The sequence below is a fragment of the Bos indicus genome, chromosome 14 (assembly GCF_029378745.1).
Source record: "Bos indicus isolate NIAB-ARS_2022 breed Sahiwal x Tharparkar chromosome 14, NIAB-ARS_B.indTharparkar_mat_pri_1.0, whole genome shotgun sequence".
NCBI lineage: Eukaryota > Metazoa > Chordata > Mammalia > Artiodactyla > Bovidae > Bos > Bos indicus.
This window is the reverse complement of record NC_091773.1, coordinates 55,607,894-55,625,524: the sequence shown is the minus strand read 5'-3', so window position 1 is coordinate 55,625,524 and position 17,631 is coordinate 55,607,894. Positions and strand designations below refer to the sequence as shown.

The 17,631-nt window shown below is 38.4% G+C and overlaps 1 protein-coding gene across 1 annotated transcript in view; it reads left to right on the top strand.

Moving 5' to 3' along the window:
• TRHR (thyrotropin releasing hormone receptor) overlaps positions 1 to 14,798 on the top strand; it is a 56,309-nt gene extending 41,511 nt beyond the window's left edge. Inside the window, exon 3 of the mRNA XM_019973486.2 lies at positions 3,879 to 14,798. Coding sequence (XP_019829045.1) covers positions 3,879 to 4,286 — 408 coding nt within the window. The 3' untranslated portion in view covers positions 4,287 to 14,798. The remainder of the gene's footprint in view (positions 1 to 3,878) is intronic.
• Positions 14,799 to 17,631: the final 2,833 nt, after the last annotated feature.

Genomic DNA, 17,631 nt, shown 5'->3' with positions numbered 1-17,631 from the left:
GAAGCCACTGGCAATGTGTCTCTGGATTACTGTCAAATCCTTAAGAGCCAGAAGATTAGCTGGTACCTGTAGGAATGCAAATGAATCTCCTGAAATAAATGGATAAATAAATTCCTTCCCAATCAAAAATATATGATAAGATCATTTCCCCCTGAAAACTGTTTCATGCTATTTCTCAAAGACCAGTAGGTCCTGGGGAAGAGGCTTCTATAAAGAAGTAATCTTCTAACTCATTGCATATCCCATGCACTTCCCCAGCAAAATGTCAGGGCTTAAAAACAATGGTCTACTACAATATTGTAAAGTAATCAGCCTCCAATTAAAATAAATTAATTAATTAAAAAATAAAATAACACACACACAAACAATGGCCCAAAGATATTTTCAAATTTGCATTTTTGTCACTTATTTAGAATCACAACAGAAGTAAAACCAACAGCGAAATTAATTGGGTATGAAAGACAGTCTCCAGGACATTTCCTTTCTAGGTGTTTGCTCCTATATTAAGAAACTGTTAAAATCCAAGCTAGGGCTACACTAAACACTTGTGAACATTTTAGAAAGTGATTAAATGCAACTAGAGATATTTGGAATTGACTAAAATAGTTCTGAGTGAAATAAAATGTATTCTTTATCAGCCTACTGGGGACATTTTTTCCTCTGGGTCAGTCATAGAAACATCATTGTATTTGTTGCATTCCACTCACCTTAAAATTTTTAAAAATATATTTCAAACAAAAAGTTGAAATGTATTAAGGATTCATTTTACTAATTAACTAATCTCTATTTAAAAGGGATTTTTAATGTTAAAAAAATTAAGTGTTTACAAAAATTCTCTACCAATACTTTGGAGTGTTAAAACACAGAAAAGGATCATGTTTACATGTTTTGAAATACTTATTTCTATATCTGAATTTATTCAGCATTTATTGAGGGCTATCTTATGTCACACGTGTGCGTGTGTCTGTGCGCTCAGTCGTGTCTGACTATTTGTGATCCCATGGACTGTAGCCCACCAGGCTCTTCTGTCCTTGGGATTTCCCAGGCAAAAATATTGGAGTATTCTTGGAGTATTCTGGAGTTGTCATTTCCTTCTCCAGTGGATCTTCCTGACCCAGGGATTGAACCCACATCTGCTGGCATCTCCTGCTTTGCAGGTGGATTCTTTACCTACTGAGCCACCTAAGAAGCCCTCTCTTATGTCACATACTGAATTAAATCCCCAAAGAAGGAGAAATGAACAAACTTTACTCATGTCCTGAAGAAAGTTCACCGTCTATTGGACAGGTGGTCAAATACAACTCACTGAAATAAGAAGTGTGGGGAGTGATGCCAGAGTATACATGGGGAACACACGGCAGAGGTGCCAACCTAAAATCTGACTGCTTTCCTCTAAGATGATGGAAGTTGCTCCCGCACTCACATTAAGTCAAAACATGAAGGAAGATATTAAATGCGGATTTAGTGTTTTACCCGAAAATTTTGTAGGGAAAAAATGAACAGATAAAATTCAGTCTTAAAGTTCAGAAATTTAGCAGCAATAAGTTAGTTGGAATTATACTTAGAAGTAGTTGAATGTTTTTGGCACCATATGGGGATAACATAGTAGAAATCTCATTAATGAAAATGAGTCTCACAGTGAGAGAAAACTATAAAGAAAAGAGCATGGGCTTTGGCTTAAGCAGACTTAGCTTGAATCATGGCTGTCCTTTTCTAGCTATGTGTCTTTAGACAATCACATAGACTCTCTAAACCTCAATTTCTTCAGATGCAAAATACTAGCTTATACATTAATAAGCATTAAATAAGATCATGTTTACATATCTTTATGAGAGACCGTTATAAAGACTCAAATGTAATGCTGGCATTCCAACTGTAAATTAAGCCAGGGGCTCAAATATAGGATGCTCAGTCCTTGGCAAGGAGTGGAAGGATGTTGGCAAGTGTGAAGCAGTGGCCTGATGTCAGAGAACCTGAAGTACCAGGCAGTGGACAAAGCAGAGATGTGAGTGATGACGATGACGACAAAGATGATAATTACTATGGTTCCTTCCAAAGCTCAGAATAGTTATCACTGAATTAAGCTTTTAATTTCCTAGGATCAATTAAAGTATTTACTCCTAATCTTCAATGTCATCTTAAGAAAAAGCAGGCTTCCATTAACCTCTTGTCTGAATAGATCCTCCTTATCTCTGAAAGAAGGCAGGATCTCTGGAATGTTTTACTTGGTATCATATTAATCAATGGGAATATCACTTTCTACTGAACAATTTCTGTGCCCCAGTAAGCCAAATATAAAATGTAATTATCCTACCAGCACTGAGTCGGTAGAACAGTGAACAGTGATCACCCAGGGCGTGAGGTAGAGCAGGAGGGCTTGGGGGACATTCTTCAAGGGCAGAGAGAGCTTCAAGAAAGTGATCAAATGGCCCTGGAAGCCATGGAGTAACTTGAGACTGGGTGGATAGATAGCACTTAGGTACCGTTGCAGAGAAGTTGTAGGAGCTATTAAAAAAAAAAAGATATTAGTGGTTCAAAAAGCTACAAAGGCTATGCGTGTCCCTAAGTGGGCTTCCCTGGTGGTTCAGATGGTGAAGAATCTGCCTGCAATGCAGGAAACCTGGGTTCGATCCCTAGGTTGGGAAGATCCCTTGGAGAAGGGAACGGCTACCCACTCTAGTACACTGGCCTGTAGAATTCCATGGACAGAGGAGCCTGACAGGCTACAGTCAATGGGGTCACACAGAGTCAGATAAAAATTAGAAGTTCTACAGCAAAGGGTATTTGGAAAGCTCAGAAAGAAGACAACTGCTATAGAATAACAGCAAGAGTACAGCATTACCCCCACAATGCAGGATTTGTAGTAGCGCCTGGGGTGGACAAGATATGGTTAAAGGGTAAGACATAGCCCCAGAATCAGAAAGAGTACTAGTGGGGAAAAGGAAGGCATTCTAACAGAGAAGAGTAAGATGGATTTTGTCATCAGTATTAAGTACAAGGAGCTGAATTTATAGTGGATACTAATAACAGAGTAGATGTCTAGCTGTGGAATCCTTATTTCTACACAGTGGGATCTCTCTTGATGCCAGAACAAGCTAGAGGCTGGCAGTGGGGGCTTCAGAAAAGCAGCTGGGAGGTTAAAGGAGGAAGCATCAGTCCCTCCTATTTTAAGTATTTTCAAGTTCAGAATATCTAGAAAGTCTGGGCTGAGGAAGCTGAACTTTTTCAAACACTGCAAGGGACTAAAGATAACTGAAAACTGATTTTAAAATATGTAAAGTGTTGCTCTTGAAGAAAAGGTGAGTAAAGATGGGATTGGATCCAAGGTCTCCTAAGGCTTACTGCAGACACTTCTCATGCCTTGAGTCATATTCTTAGACTGGGATTTCAGCCGTGACTTCATGGCTATCGGGGGTGGTCCCTGCTCGCAGAGAACATTGCACTTTATCCATGGTCCTCTGACTGTCTCTCGGTCTTCTCTACCTCAAGGTTCTCTTTAAAGCCCCCAGAAGTTTCCAGGCAGGAGAATCCTGGAGGTACAGGGCAATTTAAATAAGGCACCTCTCAACAAAGGGCAGTTGGTGAACAAATGCCTCCCAAGCTGGACAAATAATCCAAATATATCACTTGACCCAAAATTTTCCACAGTGGGAGCTGTCAAAAATACACCTTATTTTGGCTTTTCCTCCTCTGTCACTCTGTCCTCTGTGCCTTTAATCCTGCTCCCTGGGTTCATCTCCCAAATAAACTGCCCTCACCCAAGTCCTTGCCTTGGGACTAAAGTTTGGATGAGGGCAGAGAGGGAGTCGTCTTATTTTCATACTTTGGTCCTGTTTTGTTTTAATTTGTGTTTGCACTGCATTTCTGTTTCTCCATAGGTCACCAAGATGCTGGCAGTGGTTGTCATCCTGTTTGCCCTTTTATGGATGCCCTACAGAACCCTTGTGGTTGTCAACTCATTTCTCTCCAGCCCTTTCCAAGAAAATTGGTTCTTGCTCTTTTGCAGAATTTGCATTTATCTCAACAGTGCCATCAACCCAGTGATTTACAATCTCATGTCCCAGAAATTTCGTGCGGCCTTCAGAAAGCTCTGCAACTGTAAGCAGAAGCCAGTGGAGAAACCGGCTAACTACAGCGTGGCCCTAAGTTACAGCGTCATCAAGGAGTCCGACCGTTTCAGCACAGAGCTGGATGACGTCACCGTCACTGACACTTACTTGTCTGCCACAAAGGTGTCTTTTGATGACACCTGCTTGGCTTCTGAAATAACCTTCAACCAAAGTTGATTGACAGAGTAGAGAAAATGGATGATAAAGAAAATGAGAATCTGTGCAGTTATCAACCCAAGAGAGGAAACAGCCAATACGCGTATGTGACGACAGAGCAGACAAATTCTTTGCCGATGCTCTAATAAATCCTGGCCCAAGGTACTCTATCCCGTGAGAATGATTCTGTTTCATTCTCATATCAAAAAATATACATCATAAAAAAAAATTGAGCAGATCTGTGAAAGATCCAGATGGTGGAAACTTCCCATTTAGTGACGTTTCACTGTATATTCTGGGGCTGTGAATTTTAGATAAAATCAAGGCATCGATTTACCTATTCAGTATAACTTTATCAAATGTATTTTATCACCCCCTCCAGATTATTTATACATTTGAGAATTTGGCAACATAAAAAATTTTAATGTTTTCATTTAGCATTTCATTTTAATAATGTACAGTGCTGTCTTCATGAATATCTGAAACTACAGTGAAATATAGAAAAAAACATTTTATTTGTTGAGTAAAAGTGAGATTTCAGACAAATATATTCACTGTTTGAAAAATGTCATAATGCCTATAAAATTCTGAGTTGATTTTTTTATATTTTACAGAGTAGATGGTCATCATTCAGCTTTAGTATAAATAACCAAAACCTCAACATAACCAAAATTACTAATTGAGAATACATATATATTTGATATTTAAATAAGTCCAGTTCTATACTCTTCAAGCCTTCAAAATGATGGGTAAGACAGGAGAAATAACTAGATTAAATAACTGTGAAGATACAGACACATAATCAATATTGAAAAGTATAACCAAGACAAGTGCAAGGTTTTACTTTTTCCTCTGAAACTTTTAAGGAAGAAAATCCTATTTTTGACCATTCCCATGTATAAACTACTGAGCCATGTCAAGCAAATCCTTCTAGCTGAATCTAGCTTAAAAGTCTGAAACATTCTCAAAAGCTCAGTTGCTATGCTAAGTGACCAAAGACTGACTTTCACACTTCCAGATGAAGACCCCACTGAGCATAGTAGTCACTGGATTTTAACTTGTCTGCAAGTGTCTTTCCTGCTTTCCTGCTTGTCTTTTGTGGGTTCTTCTTTTCTTTCTTTTCCCAAATGCTTGTGATTGTGATGCTTTGTTTACAGATTCTAAATCAAAGCAATGAAAAATTTTGTCAGCTTTATGTTCAATAGAGCTAAAATTGATTTCATCTCACTGTTAATATGTCTTCACAGTTACAACTTAGGCCTGCTCTTCTATTCCGTGATTATTAGAGAGATGTAAATATGAATCTCTCAGGTCCTGCTTTAATCCCTTTCGGTTGACTCATCTACTAAGATCTGGCTAATCAGTATCTCCCAGTGTCAAAATGGCCCTCAGTGTTGATTCAGGAATAGCTGAATTTTAATGATTGGGTTGAAAAGTACTGGGCACTTATAAGTGCCCGCAAAGAATGGCATTTTCCCTCTCCAGGGTATATCCCTACCTTGTGACTTTTTTCTGAAACCTGTTGCTAATGAGCATTACCCACACAAATACCTTGTTTTGAGGAATATGTGACTCAGTTTTGGAAACTTCAGCTTTTAAATGCCACTTCATGGAGACTCTGCCATCTAAAACCTCAACCCCGAATATGCTTTGGTGAAAATTGGCCTCATCTACTCCATGAAAACATTCTTATCCTGTCACTGTGGCAGTAAAAAAATGCAAGCAAACATTTATAGAAAATGCCCTAAAAATCTATGTGCATGACACGAAGAAATCTATTTTAACTGACTTTTCATCCTGGATTAAAGACTGAATTTGGAATCGTATAGATAGAGCACTAGAGTGACCCAACCCCACATCACACACGCATGTGTGTGGGTGCATACGAACACATGCTTGTAGTTCCATAAGTTACTTAACACAGGGGGTTGTAACATGCTAGGCTTTTTTGATAACAGGAAAGAACTACTGTCTTTGAACATCTACTACGTCTCAGGCATGCTAGTAGATATTTAATCAACATTGTCTTCATCACAGTCTCACTACAGCTGTGATTTTCTTATGATAAGACCAGGGATCAGGGATTAATTCCCTAAACTGTGTAAATGTTAGGGAGAGAAAATGAAGAAATGTCTTTTTTTTTTTTCTTTTCCTTTTTTTTCAAGCTAGCATGCTGATTAACATTCTTGTGACCTGATGGCATAAGTAATAAAAATATATATCTACTTTGCAGAATGATAATAATTAGATGTTGAAAAATATTATGATTAGTTTTATATGTTAGTCACAGAATATAATATACTCTTCCTGTCTTTGGAACCCTAATATATGGGCTCAGTTTTTGTTTTAATGCTTAAAAAGTTATTTGCTAATAATCTGTTAGTTTTAGACCACATGGGAAATTCAAAAGAACACAGTTCATAGTGTTTCAATTCTAAAGCACATGCCATTATGAAAAACACAGTTCATAGTGTTTCCACTGTAAAACAAATGCCATTATGAAGTTAAATGTTCCCATGCAATATCCAATAGATATTTGGGTTTACACAGCATCAGGCTAACTTTTTCGGAGAAGGCAATGGCACCCCGCTCCAGTACTCTTGCCTGGAAAATCCCATGGACAGGGGAGCCTGGTAGGCTGCAGTCCACGGGGTCACTAAGAGTCGGACACAACTGAGCGTCTTCACTTTCACTTTTCACTTTCATGCATTGGAGAAGGAAATGGCAACCCACTCCAGTGTTCTTGCCTGGAGAATCCCAAGGACAGGGGAGCCTGGTGGGCTGCCATCTATGGGGTCGCACAGAGTTGGACACGACTGAAGCGACTTAGAAGCAGCAGTAGCAGCAGCAATCTAACTTTTTAAGGTATTCTTTATTACACTGTACTAAATCAAAAATATTGCCTTAAATAACCAAAAGTTAACAAACGATCAAATGAAAAATAAAAAGCTACATTAAAAATTGATGGAGTGAAGTAATGTTATTAAGGCCTCACCTAATAAAATTCCTTGAGTTATTTTATTACTTCTGATACCATTAATTGCTGAGTGTCTTTGGTTAGATCTTGCACCTAAGGTAATTAGGTAAAGGGCACAAATGATTAATAAAACAAGCAGACATAAATTTCCACTTCAGACTTCTCCATCAGTATTATATTTCTAGAACTTCTCTCCAACATAAATATTCTAAATGATGAAGAGAAATGAGAAAAGTGTAAACTCTACAATTATTCTTAAACAACCCAAATGCATAAAACAATGTAACTTGACAATAAACCAAAACAAATGGCTGCTTTGAGCTAAACAATTAGTTGAATCAAAGGAAACTACAGTCATAAAACAAGTGTAACTCAATACTAAATGGATACTTGAATTGTTTCATTTTTATAATGAAATGACAATGAAGACATATCTTAGTAATGCCGAATCCACACGGTTTTCAACTACTCAAAGAATCAGAGTTACATCACCGTTGTTATTGTTGTTCAGTGTCTGTCATGTCTGGCTCTTTGTGACCCCAGGGACTGTAGCATACCAGGCTCCTCTGTCCACTATCTCCCGGAGTTTGCTCAAATGCATGTCCATTGAGTCAGTAATGCTATCTAATTGTCTCATCCTCTGCTGCCCTCTTCTCCTCCTGCCTTCAGTCTTTCCCAGCATCAGGGTCTTTTCCAATGAGTCAGTTCTTTGAATCAGGTAGCCAAAGTATTGGAGCTTCAGCTTTAGCATCAGTCCTTCCAATGAATATTCAGGATTGATATCCTTACGGATTGACTGGTTGGATCTCCTTGCAGTCCAAGGATCTCTCAAGAGTCTTCTCCAACACCACAGTTCAAAAGCATCAGTTCTTCAGCACTCAGCCTTCTTTATGGTCCAACTCTCACATCTGTACATGACTACTGGAAAAACCATAGCTTTGACTAGAGGGACCTTCATCAGCAAAGTGATGTCTCTGCTTTTTTGATATACTGTCTGGGTTTGTCATAGCTTTCTTTCCAAGGAGCAAGTGTCTTTTAATTTCATGGCTGCAGTCACTGTTCATAGAATTTTGGAGACCAAGAAAATAAAATCTGTCACTGCTTTCACTTTTTCTCCTATTGGCCATGAGGAGATGGGACCAGATGCCATGATCTTAGGTTTTTTTGATTTTGAGTTTCAAGCCAACTTTTTCACTCTCCTCTTTCACTCTCATCAAGAGGCTCTTTAGTGTCTCTTCTCTTTCTGCCATTAGAGTAGTATCATCTGCATATATGAAATTGTTGATATTTCTCCCAGCAATCTTGATTCCAGCCTGGGATTCATCCAGCCTGGCATTTCAAATGATGTACTCTGCATAGAAGTTAAATATAAGGGTGACAATATACAGCCTTGATGTACTCCTTTCACAATTTTGAACCAGTCCATTGTCCGGTTCTAACTGACGTGCATACAGGTTTCTCAAGAGGCAGATAAGATACTCAGATATTCCCATCTCTTGAAGAATTTTCCACAGTTTTTTTGTGATCCACATAGTCAAAGGCTTTAGCTTAGTCAGTGAAGCAGAAGTAGTTGTTTCTCTGAAACGCCATTGCTTTCTCCATGATCCAACAAATGTTGAGAGTTTGATCTCTGGTTCCTATGCCTTTTCAAAACCCAGCTTTTATATTTGGAAGTTCTCAGTTCACAGAAGTCTAGCATGAAGGATTTTGAAGATAACCTTGCTAGCGGGTAAAATGAGCACAATTATGCTGTATTTTAAACATTCGTTGGCATTACCCTTCTTTAGGATTTGAATGAAAGCTGACCTTTTCCAGTCCTGTGGCCACTGCTGAGTTTTCCAAATTTTCTGACATATTGACTGTAGCACTCTAACAGCATCAACTTTTAGGATTTTAAATTGATCTGCTGGAACTCTGTCACCTCCACTAGTTTTGCTCATAGTAATGCTTCCTAAAGCCCACTTGACCTCACTCTCCAGGATGTCTGGCTCTAGGTGAATGACCACACCATCATGGCTATTCAGGTCATTAAGACCTTTTTTGTATACTTCTGTGTATTCTTGCCACTTCTTCTTAATGTCTTCTGCTTCTGTTAGGTCCTTACCATTTCTGTCCTTTTGTGTCCATCCTTAAATGAAATGTTCCCATGATATCTCCAATATTCTTGAAGAGATCTCTAGTCTTTCCCATTCTAATTTTTCCTCTATTTCTTTGCATTGTTCATTTAAGAAGGCTTTCTTATCTCTCCTTGCTATTCTCTAGAACTCTGCACTCAGTTGGATATATCTTTCCCTTTCTTCCTTGCCTTTCACTTTTCTTCTTTCCTCAGCCATTTATAAAGTCTCTTCAGACAACTACATTTCCTTCTTGAATTTCTTTTTCTCAGGAATGGTTTTGGTTACTGCCTCTTGCACAGTGTTATTAAGCTCTTGTCCATAGTTCTTCAGACACTCTGTCTACCAGATCTAATCCTTTGAATCTATGCATCACCTCCACTGTATAATTGTAAGAGGTTTGATTTAGGTTGTACCTGAACGGCCTAGTAGTTTTTCTTTCTTCAACTTAAGCCTGAATTTTGCAGTATGGACCTTATGATTTGAGCCATAGTCAGCTCCTAGTCTTGTTTTTGCTGACTGTATAGACCTTCTCCATCTGTGGATACAAAGAACATAATCAGTCCGATTTCAGTATTGACCATCTGGTGATGTCCATATGTAGAGTCATCCCTTGGGTTGTTGGAAGACGGTGTTTGCTATGACCAGTGTGTTCTCTTGACAAAACTCTGTTCACCTTTGTTCTGCTTCATTTTGCACTCCAAATCCAAATTTGCCTGTTATTAGGATTATATCTTGACTTCCTACTTTTGTATTCCAATCCCCTAAGATGAAAAGGACATCTTTTTTTGTTGTTCATCATAGAAGGGGTTGTAGGTCTTCATGGAACCGTTCAACTTCAGCTTCTTTCATCAGTGGTTGGGGCATAGAGTTGGATTACTGTGATGTTGAATGATTTGCCTTGTAAATGAACTGAAATAACTCTGTCATTTTTGAGATTGCACCCAAGCACTGCATTTCAGGCTCTTTTGTTGACTATGAGGGCTACTCCCTTTCTTCTAAGGGATTCTTGCCCACAGTTGTAGCTATAATGGTCATCTGAAGTAAATCTGTCCATTCATATCTGTTTAGTTCAATGACTCCTAAGTTGTCAGGGTTCAGTCTTACCATTTCCTGCCTGACCACACCCAATTGACCTTGATTCATGGACCTCACATTCCAGGTTCCTATGCAATATTGTTCTTTACACCACCAGACCCATCCACAACTAAGCATCGTTTCTGCTTTGGCCCAGCCATTTCATTCTTTCTGGAGCTTTTTGTATTAATAATTGGCCTCTGCTCATTCCCAGTAGCATCTTGGACACCTGATCATGTGGCAGGAGGTGGGGGCTCATCTTCAAGTATCATATCTTTCTGTCTTTTCATAGTGTCATGTGGTTGTCATGGCAAGAATACTGGAGTGAGTTGCCATTTCCTCCTCCAATGGATCATGTTTTGTCAGAGCTCTTCACTCTGACTCATCCATCTTGGGTGGCCCTGCGTGGCATGGCTCATAGTTTCATTGAGCTACACATGGCTCTTTGCCACAACAAGGCTGTGGTCCATGAAGAGATACATCACTCTAAACTGTGTTAAATATATAGACATGAAAGAAGGGGGAAGAGATTAATTTTTGGAGGAAAAAAAGAAATTTTAAATAGTTTGCCCATGGCTCTATGAATTCTGTAAATAATATATTCAACATTATTTACATCTCTCAACTGCAACTCACAAAAGAGTTGGAATGTTTTTTCATGGACTAAGAGAACTGGGTGTAAGTTATGGAGTCACCACAGACAATCAGTCCATCCAGGTTCTAAGAACATTTATTTCTAGCGTTTGAATTACTTGTTCTCCTTGGAAGAAGCAGAGGATGAACATCTTTAGCAATTTGTTTTCTGTTTATCTGTAGTTGTCCATAGTAAATGACCATCAGAACCAAGATTTGGCCAAGTGTGTTTTTAGTGTAATACACATGAAGAAGTCTTACTGTATTCTGTAGTAATAGATATATTCTTCTCTCCTTCTCCACCTCCCATATCAAACTCTTCTCCTTCCACAAATGATGGTTTTCCTCAGAGCAGTCAGTTATATCTGACTTCATTGAAGCCTAAACCTGGACATGAACTGTCTTAAGTAAAAGTGTATCAAAGATATATATTCAAATCTTTCAAATATATGTATGTATATATAAATATATATCTTATTGCTCTAAATACTTCTATGTTTCATAAAGTCATGTTCAAACTGTGGAAAAACAGATGCTTCTAAATTTTCTATTTAAGTTATGTCCTCATTTTCATGGTGGGGAGTCATGTACAGAGTTGAGCTGTTTGATACAGATTTTTCCCTCACAGATTAAAGTAGAGGTAAGGCATTTCAGGGCTTCATTGAGAAACAAATAAAAGAAAACTCCACATGTGATGAACTGCCACAGAAATTTAAGAAAATAAAAGGCTTTTCCCATTTCTAAGAATTTCACAACCCAATGAGGAAACTATATTGACTTCCATGACAAAGCAATATGATATTATCTCAAGATGAAACAGTTTGGCAATATTTAGACTATGAATTAGAGACATCAGAAGTGTTTTAAAGAAGCAATTAGGATCATTTAGGTTGTGATTCTATTTTATGAACTATAACTGGAAATATTGATTAATGTAGTTCTTAACTTCATTGATCACAAGAGGGAAAAGTTTAGATATGGCCCTGTAATATTTTTGTTTTTATGTTTGGTCTATAATCTCAAATTATTCAGCAGAAAAGTTCATTTACAAGAATGCCCATTGGGGAATAGTTTTGTTATGGAGATGATTAGAACCAAATGGACTATTCTAATATAAACTAAATCATATGGTTCTGATTTTAATATTCAAGCAATCTCTTTGAAAAGAGTTGCCAAGAATGTTTGTAGACAATGTTTTCAGACCTGTTTACATTCTTCTACACCGAGCACATTTATGGCAAATTCAATATGAGGTGACTGATTTATATTTTAGAAATTACGTCTGGAAAAATTAAAAATCTGGATGAGATGGTTCACTTGGGACAACACATTGTGAGAGCTGTCAAATCTGGATCCTGCAAGAAAACAAAAACAGTTTTATGGCCAATAAACTGCAAATCCACGGCAAAATCACCTGTATATCCTTGTGGAGGAGCATCTGTGTCAAGTCCATACTACACATTCTCAACTGATATAATGGAAATAGGAGCACTTAGAAAATTATACAAGTTAAATGAATGGGATAAGCAATTCAGTTGGCTAAAGCTCCTGCAACCTACTTGAGCCCCGAAGCCACACCCATGCACGATTATTTCATTCCTCACAGAACAATGGCCTTGGTTCTTGTCCATGTGGCTATTCTCTGACTTGCAAAAAAGAGCAGATGAACTTTCTCAAGAATGTTATGGACTGATATTGATAAAGATGGAGACTCTCCAGAAAAGAATATAGCGTGGCAGTAGAGTAAGCTTTCATTTAACCACAGTTCTTAATTCAGAAGCTAGTAAGAACATCTGTATTCCTGAGATGACCCAAAATGCCCTAATAAGGAGGCTAAATGTTTATTCCTTAGCCAAGAATAAGAAACTACTCCCACTTTAATATACATAAGAATTATCTGAAAGCTTATCTTAAAATGTGCTTTATTTGACCTTGCCCCCAAATTCTTATTTATTAGGTAATTTTGGAGCCTGTGGTCCTCTGACCACACCTGAAAACATTAATAATAAAATACACTTTATAAAAAGAAAGCCATTGAGTCATGTCCCCAGTGGAGATCTTCAAGGCTCTTATTTATCATAATTCTTAAAAAACAAACTATGTGAAAAACTCTTCGAGAATACATCTATCATTGTTGTATTCCACGAATCATCTAAACTTGGATAATGTCCCTAAGTGTTAAATGTAGGAATGAACCAATGAATTCCAAGCTATGAAATACATTTAAAAATTTTCTGCTGATGTCCAATTTGCCTCTAGATTTGTTTACACAATAAGAGAACTAGTTCTATCTGGTTTTTATTTTTTAAACAGCTCTTGGGGCTTCCCAGGTGATGCCAGAGGTAAAGAATCTGCCTGTAATGCAGGAGATACAAGAGAAATGTGTTCAATCCCTGGGTCAGTAAGATTCCCTGGAGTAGGAAATGGCAAACCAGTATTCTGGCCTGGAAAATCCTATGGACAGAGAAGCCTGGTGTGCTATAGTCCATGGGGTCACAAAGAGCGGGACATGACTGAGCACCCAGGCCATGCATCCATCGCCCAGCTCAGTGAAAGGTACTACATTAAGTGTGCTACATGAGAGTTGAACAATTTCTTACATGTGCATAGTGCTTGGCAATTTCAATGGCACTTCCACATCCTAATTTAATAATTTAAGACTGATACATTGCCTCTGCCCTCAAGATTACAGTCTAGTGATAACATATTAACATGGAAATGTAAGAAATACAGAATAAATATTTGGAAGCCAAATTGTGTGATTTCAGATTACAAACAGTTGAATTCTTCAGAGGAAAAGTGGCATCTTTGGCACCTGGAGTCATTAAGGAGGACTGTGCAGAGAACACAGGACTTCTTTCAAGGATATGTTTGATTTAGGCAGTTAAAGGAAAGACAGTTCATGGGAGAGAAATAAGATAAATGAGCCCAGGAAGATACAAATAACTTTTAGAGTAACACTCTGGATATTAAGGATATGCATCCGAAGTCCATTTCATGGGAGATTAAAGCAGCAGGCTGTCTTTTAATATTTGCCACCACCAATAAAGCTCCAAGGAAAGGAAAAGTAAAGGAAGTCAAGGACCTACATGTGCTTATACTTGAGGAAATATTCACCTATACACTAGAATATAGAGTTAAAACACATATAGGTCAGCTTTTTTTATTATGTATAGAAGCTATATTACACTATTTGCCTTGTAAGCATTGTAATTCTAAAAGTATTCTTATAAGTCTTAATTTTTGAAGTGAAAAATATGTGTATATATATGTATATACATATATATCTTTGTTTCTAATCTATATCATATCATCACCATCCGTTTTTTAATATTTATACCTGGTACATTATTCAGGGGTCCTTAACAACTCTGGATTTATCCAATTATGCCAACCATAGACATCAGAGCTAGCTCAGGGACCTAGACCCTTCATGAACTTAAGCTTCAAGATTAAACCTGTATTGACAAGCGTGTAGTGATCAGCTTCAGATTTCTTGTGACTTTGTGGACTTGCATGTTGCTTTTGATGTTCTCCTGAATGTGTTGGCCTCCTCCTATCAGTTTTAGAATGTTGTATGCTGACTCATTTCATCACCCGGGAATTAATTTCTGTGTCCTTGTGGGACAAAGACTCTTCTTTAAGAAAGTACAGCATTGTGTGCTCTGCTGTGAGAAACTGTGTCTGTTCCAATCTGTGTATCGTGAGCAATAAAGCATCAAACTGAAAGAACCGGCTCTTTAGTTTTCTTTGTCTTTCAAATATTTCATTTTGGTGCAATTTGACTCTTAACCACCTGCTCAGAAAAACATTAGTGGCACTCAGCATGTACCAGTGTGGTTTTATGAGATGATTGTAACACAGAGATGGATGTTTTCCATTTCCATAGTAAGTTTAATGTATATTGGAGAAAATGTGACTAGCTCATCAGATTTACAATGTCAATTGACTTGATGTCGATACTGTGCTTAGTCACTCAGTTGTGTCCTACCATTTGTGATCCCATGGACTATAGCCCACCAGGCTCCTGTGTCCATGGGGATTCTCCAGGCAAGAATGTTGGAGGGGGTTGCATGCCCTCCTCCAGGAGATCTTCCCAACCCAGGGTTGATATTAGATAAGACAAAAAACCATGCGGTTTAAATAAGTGGCTAAGATGTGGACAACACTGAACTAATTGATTCAGATGTCTGTCCCCTTTTGAACAATAGCAAAATAAACTCAGATACGTGTGTACATAATTGCAAAGCAAATTGCTCCATTACCTTTGTTGATCCAAGTGATGGCCAACTTTACCTGGAAGAGGCAGGGCAAAAATACAGACTGTAAAGTTCAACTCTTGTAGACGTGGATTTGGATCATTCCTGGGGCCACTGCTCTAGCAAACAGACTCCATTTGATAAAGATTATCTTGCCATGTACAAGAAAATGCTTCTTAAGGAAATCTCAAGCTTTGCTTTAATGACTTCAACCTTTCACACTTGGAGAATATGAGAAAAATAAAAAATACCACTTGAAGCACTGAACATTGAGCGAACAAGAGTAGGTTCTTTGAATCATCTTTATTCAAGAGTAAAACAACCTTGCCACCACTACCCCTATCTACCTTCCAAAACTTTTGTTCTTATGAGATGCAGCACCTTCAGCAATGTAAATTTTCCTCAATCCCCCCAGGTAAATAGTTTAGTGGGATTTTACCAAATAGCATAGTCCTCTTTCCCAAATCTCCTAAAAATGCTGTGAAAATCAATGAAGACACATTTTTGCTCACCATGGTCAAGTGTAGTGACTAGCACACTAACTGGCACAAAATGGACCTTCCGAAAGTACCTGTTTATGGATGTGAATAAATATGTTTATTGAATAATTAAATTTAATGGACAGAAAGCATTTTATACCACAGAGAATAACCTCTAAGAGTATAGATTGCAAGTTGACTGTAAGTCTTAGACCTCTTCAGTCTATCGCGCTTAAGAGGATACCATGTTCTACAATCTCCAATTTTGACACAACACAAAACAAGTAGAAAAGTCCTTCTCACCAGATGTTAGAAAAAGACATTGAGTGCAAATATGCTGAAACGATGGAAATGAAGCAAAAAAGAATGATCTTATCTGCCAGTAATGTGACATTAACTCAAAGAGCCCTAAGGCAAGAGTACAGCATCTCAGTTTCCAAACAAATCGAATCTGGTGTCCCAAATAGGCATTTGTGTCTAAAATAGAAGCAAATGTATTCTGGATTTTCCTGGGCTTCACCAGTCAAAGGATACAAATGAAGTCACTGTAACATTAGTACATAATTTCCCTGGCCGATCAACTGTCCTAACACCAATGCCTCAGTCTCCCCTTCAGTTATTTCTTGCAGACCTGGGAGTGTGTCACTTTGCTCAGGATCTGTCTTGTTTGTCTTCCACTTCAGCCTCTTTACTGACGCAAAACAACGAGATAGCATCTCCTCGCTGATGTGGCTGCCACTTCACATCATGACTATGTAGATGTGCCCAAGGAAACATCTTTTCTGACTTCAAAAGACATAAAGATTTAGAAAGTTGCCAAAAAAAACAAAACAGAAAACCTCCACCTCTTTTCCCGATCTGTAAAAAATTCCCCATCTTTCTCCTAATTTATACCATGTTTTGAAATAGTCCTGGTTCTGTATACTCCTGCTTATGTTCTGTGGGTAGCAATGATTCCTATAAAAATAAGCTCTCAGTATCCACCTGTGAGCATTCTCTCACAGGAAGATCAGATTCAGCCTGGCTGCTGCTGCTGCAGCTGCTAATTTGCTTCAGTCATGTCCAACTCTGTGCGACCCCATAGATGGCAGCCCACCAGGCTCCCCCGTTCCTGGGATTCTCTAGGCAAGAACACTGGAGTGGGTTACCATTTCCTTCTCCAATGCATGAAAGTGAAAAGTGAAAGTGAAATCGCTCATCTGTGTCCGACTCTGCGTGACCCCATGGACTGCAGCCTACCAGGCTCCTCCATCCATGGGATTTTCCAGGCAAGAGTACTGGAGTGGGGTGCCATTTCCTTCTCCGTTCAGCCTGGAAACAAGGCCAAAAAACAATCACCATAATCCTTTGCCTCTCCCCACCTCTCCTCTCAGACACTCATCACAAAGCTTTCCACCTCTGATGTCTTTTTGTCCTTTAATATGAATCCACTCATAAATGTAAATAATGAAAGGCATTGACCCACAAGAGTGGAGACTAAATCTCAGTTTCTTGTTGTTGTTTAGTTGCTCAGTCATGTCTGACTCTTTTGCAATCCCGTGGACTATAGCCCACCAGGCTCCTCTGTCCATCGGATTCTCCAGGCCAGAATGCTGGAGTGGGTTGCCAATCCCTTCTCCAGCGTATCTTTCCAACCCAGGGATTGAACTAATGTCTCCTGCATTGCAGGCAAATTCTTTACCACTGAGTCCCCAGGGAAGTCAAATCCCAGTTTAGGGTCCATAATAATTACAGCCATATTGAAAACAGATTAGATTTGAGGAACAAAGTAGATATGCTACTTTATTTCTTCTTTCTGGAACTTTTATGAACAAATGCTGAAGAAGA